General features: G+C 36.7%; 1 protein-coding gene across 3 annotated transcripts in view; it reads right to left on the bottom strand.

The window, feature by feature from the left end:
- Positions 1 to 421: 421 nt before the first annotated feature.
- Positions 422 to 13,503, bottom strand: part of AKAP9 (A-kinase anchoring protein 9) — a 118,992-nt gene continuing 105,910 nt past the window's right edge. For all 3 annotated transcript variants that reach the window (XM_062569102.1, XM_062569103.1, XM_062569101.1), the window contains 13 exons: positions 12,962 to 13,106; positions 11,913 to 12,132; positions 10,588 to 10,738; positions 9,272 to 9,937; positions 7,936 to 8,141; positions 6,932 to 7,040; positions 5,876 to 6,061; positions 5,110 to 5,310; positions 4,457 to 4,689; positions 3,233 to 3,318; positions 2,123 to 2,243; positions 1,623 to 1,762; positions 422 to 975 (listed from right to left, as the gene is read on the bottom strand). In XM_062569102.1, coding sequence (XP_062425086.1) covers positions 932 to 975; positions 1,623 to 1,762; positions 2,123 to 2,243; positions 3,233 to 3,318; positions 4,457 to 4,689; positions 5,110 to 5,310; positions 5,876 to 6,061; positions 6,932 to 7,040; positions 7,936 to 8,141; positions 9,272 to 9,937; positions 10,588 to 10,738; positions 11,913 to 12,132; positions 12,962 to 13,106 — 2,508 coding nt within the window. In that variant the 3' untranslated portion in view covers positions 422 to 931. The remainder of the gene's footprint in view (positions 976 to 1,622; positions 1,763 to 2,122; positions 2,244 to 3,232; positions 3,319 to 4,456; positions 4,690 to 5,109; positions 5,311 to 5,875; positions 6,062 to 6,931; positions 7,041 to 7,935; positions 8,142 to 9,271; positions 9,938 to 10,587; positions 10,739 to 11,912; positions 12,133 to 12,961; positions 13,107 to 13,503) is intronic.

Raw genomic sequence — 13,503 nt, 5'->3', positions numbered from 1 at the left:
TTTTTCCTTGCTCAGCCCTGTTGACTTCTGAAAAGCTTTTCTATTTATGTAAATTTAAATTTATCTCTTAAAGCTATGAAGTTAGTCATGCAAAGAGCTTTTTCTCCCTTGCAGTAAGGGCTTGCCCAGTCTTTCCTATTCTAAACACACATATAACCAACTATTAAATTTTTTTTTAATCAATCACAGCAACTGATAGCCTGGACTATTTTCCAGTCTAGCCCTGTAAAATGTGATCTGGATCTTCAGAAAACAACTGCAAGCTTGTCTTGTCTTCTAGTTAGTAGCTGCCCTTTGGAATCCGTAAAAAGTACAGTTGCAGCCACCAGAAATGGGAAGAGCACAAAGAGAAGCAAGCTTTGTTGTGTGAATAAGAGAACAGTTTTTGAATTTAAAGATGTTTTCAAACAGTAGAACACAATTAAAAGGATGAAGTCTTTATTTCAGTACTTTGACAAAATACCCATAAAATTCAAAACTTCTACCATTACAAAAATAGGTCTCTACAAGTGATATTCTGTCTGCACTGCCAGTAGCAAATACTATGACAGAGGTGTGTAACTTCAGTAGCCTTGCCAGAAAAAGTGCAAGTGAACTTCACTGAATGTAGCTCAATTTCATTAATACACAAGTTTAATCTTTGCACCCTTTTGATAAATACACACTTCATAAGTTAATCATTTAAATTAGCATTCCACAAATATACATGTAATTTGATGATTTTTTTTTTTTTTTTTGCATGAACACAAAGTGCCTATATACATAAGCCCCAGTCTGTGTGGGTATGCCAGGATGGAACTGTATACAATCATACAGCTGTGTTCATATTGGTCCCACAATATACACATTATACAAAAGCACAGGAAGAGCACAGCTTTGCAGAAGGCAATCCATTAACATCACTAGCAGTGATGGAGATGTTGAAAGAACATTATCTTCTCACACCAGAGTGCAGCTGAGTGTATGAAGTGGAACCTGTGAGATGGAGAAAGACTTTAATCAATACTTGAAATAGGTAATGATCATTCATAAACCCACTGATATTTAGAATAAGCAAGAATGACAGATTTTACAAAGTCTTCTAAGAACATTTCCTCAAATAATGGATTTTGTGTTAAACTTTAACATAGTAATTGTCAAAGATCACCACTCAATCAAGTTTGATAAGTCAACATCCCATTGACCTGACAATTTTCTTTTACAGCAGAAAAGTGATTATTGTTTATTGGACAAAATGGCTGTAACTTCTCTAATCAAAGTGACAGAAGAATAAATTCCCCTTGCAACCTCTTTCCACACCCCATCCCACTCCTAGATGGTGGCTACCATCTAGCTTAAGCTCTTAGTGAGATACCAAATGAATCCTAGCTGCGCATTTTTTACAGGTCAAGGAAAGTTAAAAGTATTTCTGATAAAATCTATAATTAAAGTACACCTGTATGCAACTTCATTTAATTTTTTTTCTCTGATGAGCTTTTTGCTATAGTTAAGAATAACTTCTTGTTTAAGCCTGAATATGCCTAAAAAAAAAGTTTGCTGTGCAGAGAGTCAGCATACACTTTCTATTTTCAAACTGTCTTGTTCCACTCAGAAATCATGGAGTGGACCATCTAAGTATTCACCTGACTGCACACTTCCAAGTCGCCTCTGTAGTGCCTCCAGCCGATTGATATAATCTGTTAAAGCTCTTTCAGGATCATAGTTCTGCAGTTGAGAACACGCAAAAGAGACTGAGTTTAAATCAGCATGCAGGCCATGGATCCTGAGGACAGAAAAACACAGGTGTTTTCTAAAAGTAAAATGTTGTTAAAGGAAAAAAAAAGCATCAGCAAGCATAACAAAATATGGTAAGTAGAGGTACTTTACTGAATGCCAGTGTGGACTATCATTGGGTCCAAAAACATTACATGAGGCCTAAGCCTGCGGACTTTTGCTTTCTGAGTTATTTGGGCTATGGATAAACGCACATTTAAGGCCTGTAATTTACTGTTTCCTTACCACAAAAAAAAAAAAAAAAAATCTTACGGCAGCTAGAGTTACAAACCTTAGCAATAAAAACACTGACGCATTTATTTAGTAAACAGGGTTCTGAAAAAGAATAATCGTGTAAAATAAAACATACTTGTGCTGAAAATTTACAGGAGATCTGGGAGACTCCATGTCTGATCTGGATCTATAAGAATGTCTTTGTTCTCCATAAAGATCCATGCCACCAGAGAATGAATCAGGCCGCAATTCATTACCTAAAAATAGAAATAGCAGGGTCGTGGAAAGCATAAAGAAAATAAAGACCTTTTTGCGCTTTACTGGAAATCTCATGTGCAAATTCTCTGTTTGCGTATCACAAAATGTGGACATTTGTTGAAAGTAGGGCTGATAAATAATCAAGAGCAAATCTTTGCTGATTCAGAGCTTGGAAAGAGGTCCTTAGCATTGCAGGATGTTTAGTTATCACACAGTTTACTCAGGATGTCTCTGTCAGATCCCTAGCACGCACACCTCCAGCAACCAAGCCACGTCTTGCCCCTTTCAGACGGCCTTACAGAAGGCCCGAGGTGAAACCCTGGCCTCCCTGAGGCTACTGACACTGCTCCCACAGAACCAGCCGCACAGGCGTTTCAGACAGACTTAGGTAGCAAGCAATTAATAAAAAGCTTTTGATTCTCCTTAGGCTCCCACCAAAAACAAACAGAAAATCAGATTTCCTGAACTTTAAGCTGTAATGAGGGAGCAGTGGATGTTTTGTGCAGTTAGGATTTTGAAGTAAAGGCCAGGGAGGACTGTTCAACAGGCTCCGTTGCCCTTGTCTGTGCCTCTTGGGGACCTGTGGTTACTAAGTTTCTTCCATCTGTCTCTTTCTCAGTGTTCCCTCTTCAAACTGAAGAAACCCACTCCGGCAGGTGAAATTGTTATGAGAAACATAGTCCAAAGGGAAAGTCATTTTTTTTTTTTTACATATATATATATATATACACACAAATACACATACAACTCTGCCCACAAGGAAGCAGAAGAAGATTGAAGAGCAAGTGAATAGCTTAGTGTCTGAGCAGGCCATGGAAACTATCAGAAACCTGAGAAATAATTAATCCCAGCAATTAAAGCAAAAGGAAGAGGGAAAAGTAGCCCATTCACTCCAGCTGAGGAAAATGAAGATTAAAACACATCTTCATTAAGCAGGAGTGTAACTTGTAAATACCTCTTATTCAGTCAATACTGGACTATGATTTACCTGTGTTCTGGCTGAAGACATCCCTACTGACACTTAATATACCAGAACCCGTAACTCTGTGCCATCGCCGAACCAGGAACTTCATTCTGCATTTCAGGGAAAAAAAAAAGAAAAAAAAAATACTCACAATGTAGTAATTTTAAAAATCTGCTATATTCTAGTACATGTAACAATTTCTTAAAGAATGAGCAAAATGAGTAGATGGGCTTCCAAACTCTGAAGATGAGACAGAGAACATCTTTATGCACATTCCTAGACTGTAAAGAAAAAACAAAACAAAACTCAAAATCTCCTTTCAGTTTCACCTCTGCAATTCCAGTGGTTCCAGAAGTGTTGCATAAATAAAGCAGACAGCAAATAGCTGTCTTGAACAACACAGCATCCACATTTTAATACACCAAGTCATACTAAATGAACATTCGAACCTCACTGCATCACAAAAATATTTAGTAACAGCAGCGGGTTCTCAGTAAAAGTCTCACTATAGCCTATAGCTGTATGAATAGCTCCTGGAATTCACACTACACAGAGTCCTCAAGTCAAAGCAAGCAAAAATATGTGGGGGTTCAAACCCCTGTGAAAGAGGTTTATGTGCAACATAGCAGGACTATGATAGTAACAGCTTTCACTTTTTCTTTCATTCATCCTCAGTCTGAGGCCCGCTGTCTTGTGAATTCAACAGACTACACAGATGGCTGAAATTACGCATACAGTGGAGGACTTTCAGACTGAGGTGGGACATGCATGTTATAGCTTACATATTTCTTCACCATTTTGGAGCATTTCAGCAACTTGATTTCTTGTCATCCATAAATCTGTATGATACTTATGTTTAAAAGTTTAACTTTTAGAGGAAATTAAGTTGTGGAAAATAAATTTGTAAATAAGCACGCACTCTAGAAATTATCAGTAATTATTTTTTTCTAAAAATGATGACAGTATCCAATAAATTTTGTCATTGATTATTGCATACAGAGCCAAGAGATTTTCAACTAGAATCAGACTGAGTATCTCAAACACCTTACTCCTATTACAGATTTTACCTATGCTCTGTTCAACTCGTCACTATACATAGTATGTTATTTTCATGATTACCAAAAATACACAGTTTAAACAGGACAGAACTTGAGAAGTTCTAGATTCCACCAGAACTTTTCCGCTAGAAAAGTAGGTATTAAACTGCATATATCACACCTGCTGAAACTAAAACTTCCTCCAAATTACCTTGAAATTGCAATGGACACTCTGACTGCAGAACGAAACCTCGTAAAACCCTTTGAATGATGCGTGATGATTTCAAGGTCTGTGTAGGAAGGCTGTCCACCCATTCGTGCAATGAGGGCCAGTGTGGCTTCTTCACACTCCTGGAATCCACCCAGTAACAGCAGTAAATATTTCTTCTGATATATGAGAGCTTTCCGAAAGCTCTCTGCTCGTAGGTATTTTCCATAAATTCTCTACAACAAGAAATACAGCAAACACCATAAGCTCCAAAGATGATTAGAATTCTAAGATTTTTACATTGTTACTCTTACAGCACATCTGTGATTATTCATTGCTTGCTATCATGGAGAGATTGCAATACTGCTCAAATGCTAAATATAAGCTGCATCATGTGGGAATGCCTTGAGCAGCAAGAAATGTAGCACACATTGCTTGGGCTTCTCCCCCTTCAGAAGGGAGAAGTAGGTGCTTTCATATCATCACTGGGGAGAAGAATCGAGCCATGTTTCTGGGCATGCAACTCTTAAAAACTCTTAAAATTGACTCAGTATCAGTTTACTAGGAATGAGCAGAATGAACACAAAGAAAAATAGATCCAAATCAAAATGAGAAAACCAGCTCCTGTTAGTACGCAGGCATTGAAGTCTTCCTACCCTTAGGATAGCATTTTCAGAGTCTGATCCCAGTTCTCGGAGGAAAGCTTCGCTCCTGAGCTCTGCTCGCAGCTTGGAGAGCTCTGCATCGGCTTGTTTCAAAGATTTCTGTAGTGATAACTTCTCTCTGTTCCAAATTTCCTTCTCCGAGGCAACAAGAGTATCAATATTAACTCCAGCATCTGATGAGTGTCTAGAAGACTGAAGAGGCAAGAAAAATCCTTAATTTGAACCACACAGTTCTGAAAAACCTGAGCTGTGTCATTCTAGTCATTGATTTGGTGAAGAGGTCAAAGTTATGAGAAAAAACATCCAGTGAATGAGTCTGAGATTAACCTGGAATCCTAACACTTCATATCTAGTCAGTTTAGGAGCACGATCAACTTCCTAGAAAAATCCCCTCAGTGGACCACATTAGCTTCATGATCTTGGAAGATATCTGGATCTATTTGTTCCCACCTTGGTGATGAAATATAGATTAAAAGGAGAAGTAGAAGGAATTTAAAAGAGAAGAGCAGTAAACAAATGAAAGGTGGGTAAAATCACAAAGTTTACTATATAGTAAACAATGAGTCAAAATATCTTGACCACAGGAAAAGATAACTTGCACCTTGTTACTCTGCAGGAGGGAAGCTGAAAAAGACAGGTAACTCAACCACTCCCCCACTTAGGTGGCTAGGACAGCGTTAGGGTTATTTCACAGCAGAATGCATTTATGCCTATGTATACTTGGCCACTAAAGTGTATAGGGCCACTAAAGACATACATAGTCTCCACAACGTCCTCTGTGTTGGTATCTTCTCAGTTCTTCCTCCAGTTTCATAACAGCATTCCTCAAATTATTCTTTTCTTCACTCAGTCTGCTGACAAAGCCTGTCAGCTCAGCATTTTGTCTCAGCAGCCTCTCAGTCAATGAGCTAGAGGGAGTCCCTGGTGGTAGCACTAGCTTCAGCTGGAAAGAAAGCAGAAAACCAAACCCAGCCTGCATTAGACCTGAGTTGCCAGCTCAAATTCAACTTTTGCTTACTCTGAAAAGCTTTTGTGGATGATAACAGCTTTGTCATTTATATAAAGAAAACATAAGTTTACATCTAAATCACAAATAATGTGACTTTCTCCTCTATGCTTATCACATATACCATAGCAGAATATTGCCTCGCAAGCTTAATCACACTCTAACAACGTGCAAAACTTTTCTACTGTGTTTATATTTCTTTCTAACTTAAAGAGGAGAAAAAAAAAACAAACAAAGCTTTAAGTTATGTTAAAAGGCAGGTAAGGACCCAGTCAAATTCAGCTGAAATAAAATATTCCTAAGTCTTTGTAACAGCTTTCCGTATTACATGTGTTATACAGGTGCACATAATTGTCTATTGCCTTTCTTTTGGCAAATACAGGATAGTATAAGTAAATGTATTGCACCAACACAGTATGGTAAATACTAAACGTTGATTTTCGTATCAGGGAAGTACCAAGCAAAGTTTCTCATTGTAACTGCAGTTACATAAATACTACTGATACAAAAATATCTATTCTTTAAAAAATACTAAGAATTTCAGCAATTTATAATTCTTTTATAAGAAATTAAAGTGGAAAAGTTTTAATTTGAAAGTTATAAATTCACTTTTAAAGGAATTAATATTGAAAAAATAAAACTTTCTTTTATTTCACTGACTTCAGATGAGCACATACACTGGAATAAATTTTCCTCTATAAAGTCCAGCCCTAGATAAGTACAAGCTTAACAGTTCTTTGCCCTTTTCCACTTACTCTCATCATCCAAAGTATCCCACCAAATCAAGTTACAACATAACACTCTCACCTCTTCTAGATATGACAATCCAGATAGTTTTTGTAGCTCTGAAATAACTTCTTCAATAGCATTTTGTATTGCAATAAAATCTTGATCGTCTGCTGTTTCAAACTGTAATCTGAAATGAAAATGACAGTTTCAACAGCATATATAGTTTACCACCACATAGTCAAACTGATCTAGCAGCAACCTTCCGTCCATACACACACATTAGACCTTTAGCCAATTGTGTCAGCACAGTTACTGGAGTACATGGCAACATTTTCAAGAGTGCTAAGTGAAACTTAGGTAACTAAAATTACCTCCAATTTATACAGGATTTACATAGAACTACTACAACAGATTTTGGGAAGAAATGTTCTACGTGAATTATGTTTAGAATTGTGATCCTGAATCTCACAATTCGTTAAATCTGTGTGGACAAAATCTTACGGTACTTTGAATATACAATGCATTTTATTTTGCTCAGATGTTTATGATAAACGTTATATCAGCATCATAGCAAAATAAAAACAGATTCAAACTGGACTCCTATGGAACTGCTAATTGCTCATGCTGTTTTCTTCTTAGCAAGATAGTAACCAGACAAAGTGAAGTTCAGGAACATCAGTTTCACTTGCCTATAAAATATATATTTTTTTCCTTAGGGCATCAAGGGGCAGGATGTATTGCAATAACTCCTATATTCTTCCCATTATAATATGAATTAATTAGTTACTGAACTGTTTTAAACAATCTTCCACCTACATCATGCCCAAATAAACCTTATCGCTTTACAAGGAAAGACAACAATTCTGCTGTAACTCATAAAGGATTATGTTAAACATGTATGATTTAGAGCAGGACCTGCTATTCTGCGATCCAGTTTTACATTAGCACATCCTAAGTAATGGTATAGTTTCTAAATAGAACACCACAGAAATTAGTTAGGCCTACAGTCTGGAACTTACAATTACAATCCAATCAATTAGCTTACTGGCTGCTCTTAACCAGCAGCTGAAGACTCATCTAACCTGCTAGCAGCTTTGCGAGCCAACTGCTTCAGCTTTGGAGATGCGTTTTGCAGCTTTTGTCTGACATTTTCCAGAACTTCAGTAGCTGCAGAGAGATCTCCTCCTCCTGTCACTGTGGGGTAGGTTGATTCATTTGTCTCAGCTCCTTCCATTTTTTGCTGGAGAACCCAATTTCTTGTTCTCTCATTTGGCGTATCCCAGGTACTCTGTAGGTTTATATATGAATTGCAAATGGTACAGGGCTTTAAACCAGAAACATTTAATTTTGAAATACGCAAAAGAACCGCACTACAAAAGCCCACCATGGACGTCGAGTCCAATCCCCAGGCACAGGCAACCATAGTACCAACGCTGCCACATGTGCAGGAATCCACTGAACCAGTACTCACCCTTACCATCCACACACACACACACGCTTATCAGTACCTCAACACCCTGCCTTTAGCTGTGGGCAGTTTCCAGTGCTTTAGAAGATTAAAAACAGTAGCCAGATTAAATGAAAAGAAAAATTGGCTCCACAAATAGCAGAAGTCAAAAACTGTGGAATAATCACAAGATGGGGTAAAAAAAAACCCATAACTACCAAAGTAACAAGTCTCTCATCAATCCTCTCTAAGGCCATCAGCAAATAATCCATTTGGCAACACTTGACTCTTGTAGTGAAGTTTCTACAGTTTCAAAAGTCTTAAAAATCATTTTATGGTGCTCAACTTTTTTTTTTTTTTTTTTTTTAATGAGAGGAAAAAAATTCACAGGCAACAGCATTTCCAATTTTCAATAATCTAAAAATTAAGCTAAACTCTGAAATTATTTTTTTTGCCTTGATTTCCTCCTCCTATTTTGTTTGCTAACATATATATATTCATGCGTATGCAAGTTTGCTTATTTAGTCATTTAATTATTGCAGCGGTTGGACAGATCACTTTCTGATGTTTCAAAGACCAAATGTGGTCTTATGAACTAAGGATTAAGAACACTTACCTGGAGTGTTCCTGAGTGGGAACAGTTCACTTGCTAGACTGGGTCTAGGGAATATTATTGTTCTACTATACTTAGATACAAAGTACTTGTGTTCTTTCAGATGCACTTCTCCTATTTGTATTCTGCCTCACACACCTCTATAGCTTCATTCTCCGAGAATGGGAGTGAATAGTTTTGGGTAGCAGAACTAAAGTGGCTTAGTACTTTCCTTACTGCCTATATTTTTGGCAAATGTAATGCAGAGACTACTTTATAAACTGAGTAAAGGCACACTGGCAAATGCTTCTAACTGAACAAGAGAATTAAAAGCAAAATTGCACAGTTCAGTATTATATTGCTCTAAGTCTTACGGTACCTCATTTTGATTGTGGCTTGTTCTTTCAGCCTCCCCTTTTCCTTCATTCTCCTGCTCCTTCTTCTGTTGTTCTTGGATTATTTCCTGCAATTTCTTTGCCTCATTCCCCAATTTATGAACCTCTTTTTTCTTTTCTTCAAGCTGCCATTGAAGATCTTCTACTTTGGACTCCAGTTCATGGAGTTTTTTCTGTGCTATTATGTTAGCATCCTGTTCTGCTTGTAATGCTTTCCTCTGGATCTGCCTTTCTTTTTCCATTTGCTGTCTCACTTGCACAGATTCCAGTTTATACTTCTCCATTTCACTTACTAACTCCACCACACGGTCATGCTTTTCATCCATTTGTTTCTGTAGCTCTTTAAGTAATTCCTCAGATGGATTAGGTGTTCCAGCTTGCCCCTTATCTTCAGCACTTTGAAGCTGAGCACAGAGCTCCTTCTCCCTTTCTAGGGCACTGCTTATTTCAAGAGCTCGAACCTTTTCTGATTCAAGAAGCACCTGCAACTCTGAATTACGGCCTCGTTCACGTGACAGCTGGGCAGCACTGAGTGCTTCTTGGGATTCAATTTTTTGTTGCAGATCACTTGACAGCTGTTTCTCTTGCTCCAAAAGTTGATTTAACTGTAAGTTCTTTTGTTTTTGATCTTCAAGTGAAAATTTTAAATCCTTTCACAAGCAAACAGAAGAAAAAATTGATTAAAACAATTTGTATATACTTTGCATTATTTTCTGCAAAATGCAAATATGCTAGCTGTACACAATTTTCTTTCAACAGGTTTTTGCCACTTGTAATTCATTTGTCAATACTCTGCATGCTGCAATTCCATCTCATGTTAAAAAATATTACAGATGTCTTTATCCTAAAATCAGATCATCTCATAAAGATATTTGTAGCATACTTTTTATGAGATACGAAGAGCCATAGTTTTGAAGTTTAAGGTAATTAATTATGTTTACTTGATAGAACTGTGAAAGTGATTTTCCAAGTTAAGACTTAACAGTGTAAACAAATCTATGCTGTTAAAGTGATTGCTGTTTCATCTTAATAATGTACTTGGACACCTTCTCTCTCTTCACTACATCATATACTGCAGAGACACCAAGGAGTGTAGTAATGTATTCTCTCCTAAGGCAACCCCCCACCCCATCTAGTCTGGGTTTCATGAGGTGAGCGTGCAGGCATTTAAAACAGAGATAGACAACCTGTCTTCTTAAATAATTGTATTTGCACAAAAACATAAATTAAGAAGAATAACCAAAAGAGTATTTGCACGTTCCTTTATGTTACAGGCAATTTGAGATTAGCAAGAGAATACCTCAAGCTCTTCTCTTCCTCTTTCCTCACTGCGTTCCAGTTTAGCTTTTTCCTTTTCCAAAGCCCACTGTAACTCTCTTGATTTCTTCTGTTCACCTGCCATTGTATCCTTAAGTATATCTAGTTCAGCTGCTTTTTCTTTAACTTCAGTTCTAAAAGAGAAACAGGCAATTTTTATGATTGTTGTCAAATATAGTCACACTTCAGAGGAAAAGTAATTTAGGCTCATTAGTATTTTCCATTTACAAGCTGCTCAAAAAGCCACACGTTTACTCAGATTGTTTGGATGCTTGATTTGCTCTATTAGGATACACAGATACATTTTACTGTTCAAATCTGGAATAATTCATTTCAAGATACAGAACTTTGGAGGAACCTTCCTCCTGTTCTTTTTTTTTTTTTTTTTTTTTTTTTTTTTTTTTGGTACACTTAGATAGAAGACTATCTAGGAAGACTAGAGGACTATTATTAGTGCTTAGATTCAGACAAGCTGATCTGTAGTACTCAACACCTCCATTTTCCATGAAAATGGAAAGCTTCTCAGGCACTGATTACTGCCCCAGAGTAAACCTGACACAAAATTGATTGTATGTTGTAGTCAGGCTGTGGGACATTAGGAGAGCTTAAAGGACCTTTCTGCCTTTCAACAGAAAAGTAGAAAGGCATTTAGCTGAACAAACTGCCTCTACATATTCATATCTATGCCCTGCAGAAGAACCATGCTCCCAGTGATCTATAAAGGAATAAGGTAATACCAAGCAATTTAAACTCTGTTTTAATTTGTTATCACTGACCTGAACATTAAGATACTATATAGAAGGCCTATGCAATAATAAAGCATCTCCTAAGTGTCTTTCAAAGTAATTGGCTTAGCATCTCAGCTGTTGACCATTCCAAAGCAAAACTAACAAGTTGAGTTCCACATGAAAGCACTTGCAATATCATCATAACTCTGCAACCTTTTTTCTCCGAGTTCAGTTTTAGAAGCAGAAAAACCTTTATGTTAATAAGTGTGGTATAATTAGTTTGTATATAGTAGTCTTATGCATCACAGTCTAATACATCAAAAACAAACCCAAAACTTCCTTGATATTAATTGGTCATTAAATCAAACTATGAATCAGATCTCCTTGATCTAGAGAATTACATTTTTTTGTCAACTAACATAGAAACCTATTTTTGTCAGGCATATTTTAAAGAAAAGATGAGAAGCATTTACATTATCTGAGATCAACTTCCTTAATAAAGTCAGTATTATGGTTTAAGACAACATAGAAAAGATCATCTTCACTATCAACACAGAACACTCGGCACTGAAAGCCGCACCTGATGGTTTCTAGGTCCTTGAAGTGCTTGTGCTGTGCTTTAAGGGTCGTTTCAAGCTCTAGTTTAGCTTGTGCAAGTTCATTCTTCAGCTCAGCACCCATCATTCTCTCTGAATTCAGCTGTTCCTGAAGCTCAGCTGCTCTGTCCTTTACGCTCCGGAGCTCCACTTGCATCTCCAGTATCTGTGACTGCTTCTGCTGCATATTATACTCCAGCATTTCTAATGAGAGTACCATTAACATGGAAATTACTTTAGCAAGCAAGCAACACTATTCATATGGGTGAAGTTTCCCCTAGCACACAGAGTGACCACAAGGCTATCACTAATAGCGCTTTTCTTAAAACAGTGAAGTGAAGGCAAAAACATTCCTTTTATACTGGAACACATTTCATGCTTTCCAAGAAATCAGTTTAACTTTTAAACATATTTAAAAGAATATATGCATAACCGTATCAATATATGTCACTTGGATTATTACTAACACAATGGAAGTCATTTCACCATTTTATCATTTAAAAGAAAAAATACACTACTATCCTGAATTACATTTCCTGCAAATAATCTGGAATGGCTTATTATAAACATAATGCTGAGCATGGTTTCATTTTCCAAAGTATAAAAGATGTAGCAAATGTTTGTGAAAAAACACAGACATCAAGTATTTGATTACCTTAAGTTTTAAAGTAGATCTTTATATTTTTGTTGCTCAGTCTAGTTGCTATTTAGTTTACTCATTATAACTGAATATCCAATTTAAATAATTTCAGGCCTGTTGGACCTAAACACTTAAAATACAAATCCGTTTTTTCTAAAAATTAAAATAACTTTGCATCACTTTCAGTTAGATATAAGCCGCGAGAATGCAGAAGACTACTTAATCTTTGCAAAATCAGTCCAGTAAGATTGAGAAAACTGAAAATGAAGCATGCTCAGGACATAAGATTAATATCAAGATCACAGAAGGGGGAAAAAAAAGTCAATAGCTCTCCACTTACAACTTTCTCTGCAAGCACTGACATGAAAACATGTGGAAATAGACCTGAATTACCTTGGCTTTTTGAATCAATCTCTTGTTCTCTCTTTGGATTAGTTTTCTTACTGCTCATCTGGGCACGTAATACTTGAATCTCCATTAGCAAACTTCTTCTGTCTGCATTCTGAAGACAGTCCATGACTGTTCTCTGATTAGTAGCCTATTAACATTTAAAATAAATTTAGAAACAAAACTCTTTTTTTTTTTTTGGGGGGGGGGGAGAACTGTACAGATATTAGAATATCTAGGGAGTGCAGATATCATACTTACTTACAGAGTCACTGCATATATATTATATTAAAAACATTTTCAATTAAGTCATAATTAACACAATATTGTAATAAAAGAAAGAATTGCTTGCCTTTTCTTATTACTCTACTAGGCACCAAAAGCACAGAATCAAAAGAGCTATTAGTTTTATGGCAAATTCTAATTTTCCTCTCTAATCCTTCCATGTCCCACGTAGATGACAAACCTCTCTGTCTGAATAGCAGCCTTATCACTTCCCCTCCTTACAATTTGCTTCACAGATGCAAGCTACCCTTTCTTTCAGATTG

The sequence above is a fragment of the Rhea pennata genome, chromosome 2, assembly GCF_028389875.1.
Source record: "Rhea pennata isolate bPtePen1 chromosome 2, bPtePen1.pri, whole genome shotgun sequence".
Lineage (NCBI taxonomy): Eukaryota > Metazoa > Chordata > Aves > Rheiformes > Rheidae > Rhea > Rhea pennata.
Note: the sequence above shows the minus strand (reverse complement) of the source record. Positions and strands in the feature narration are given on the sequence as shown.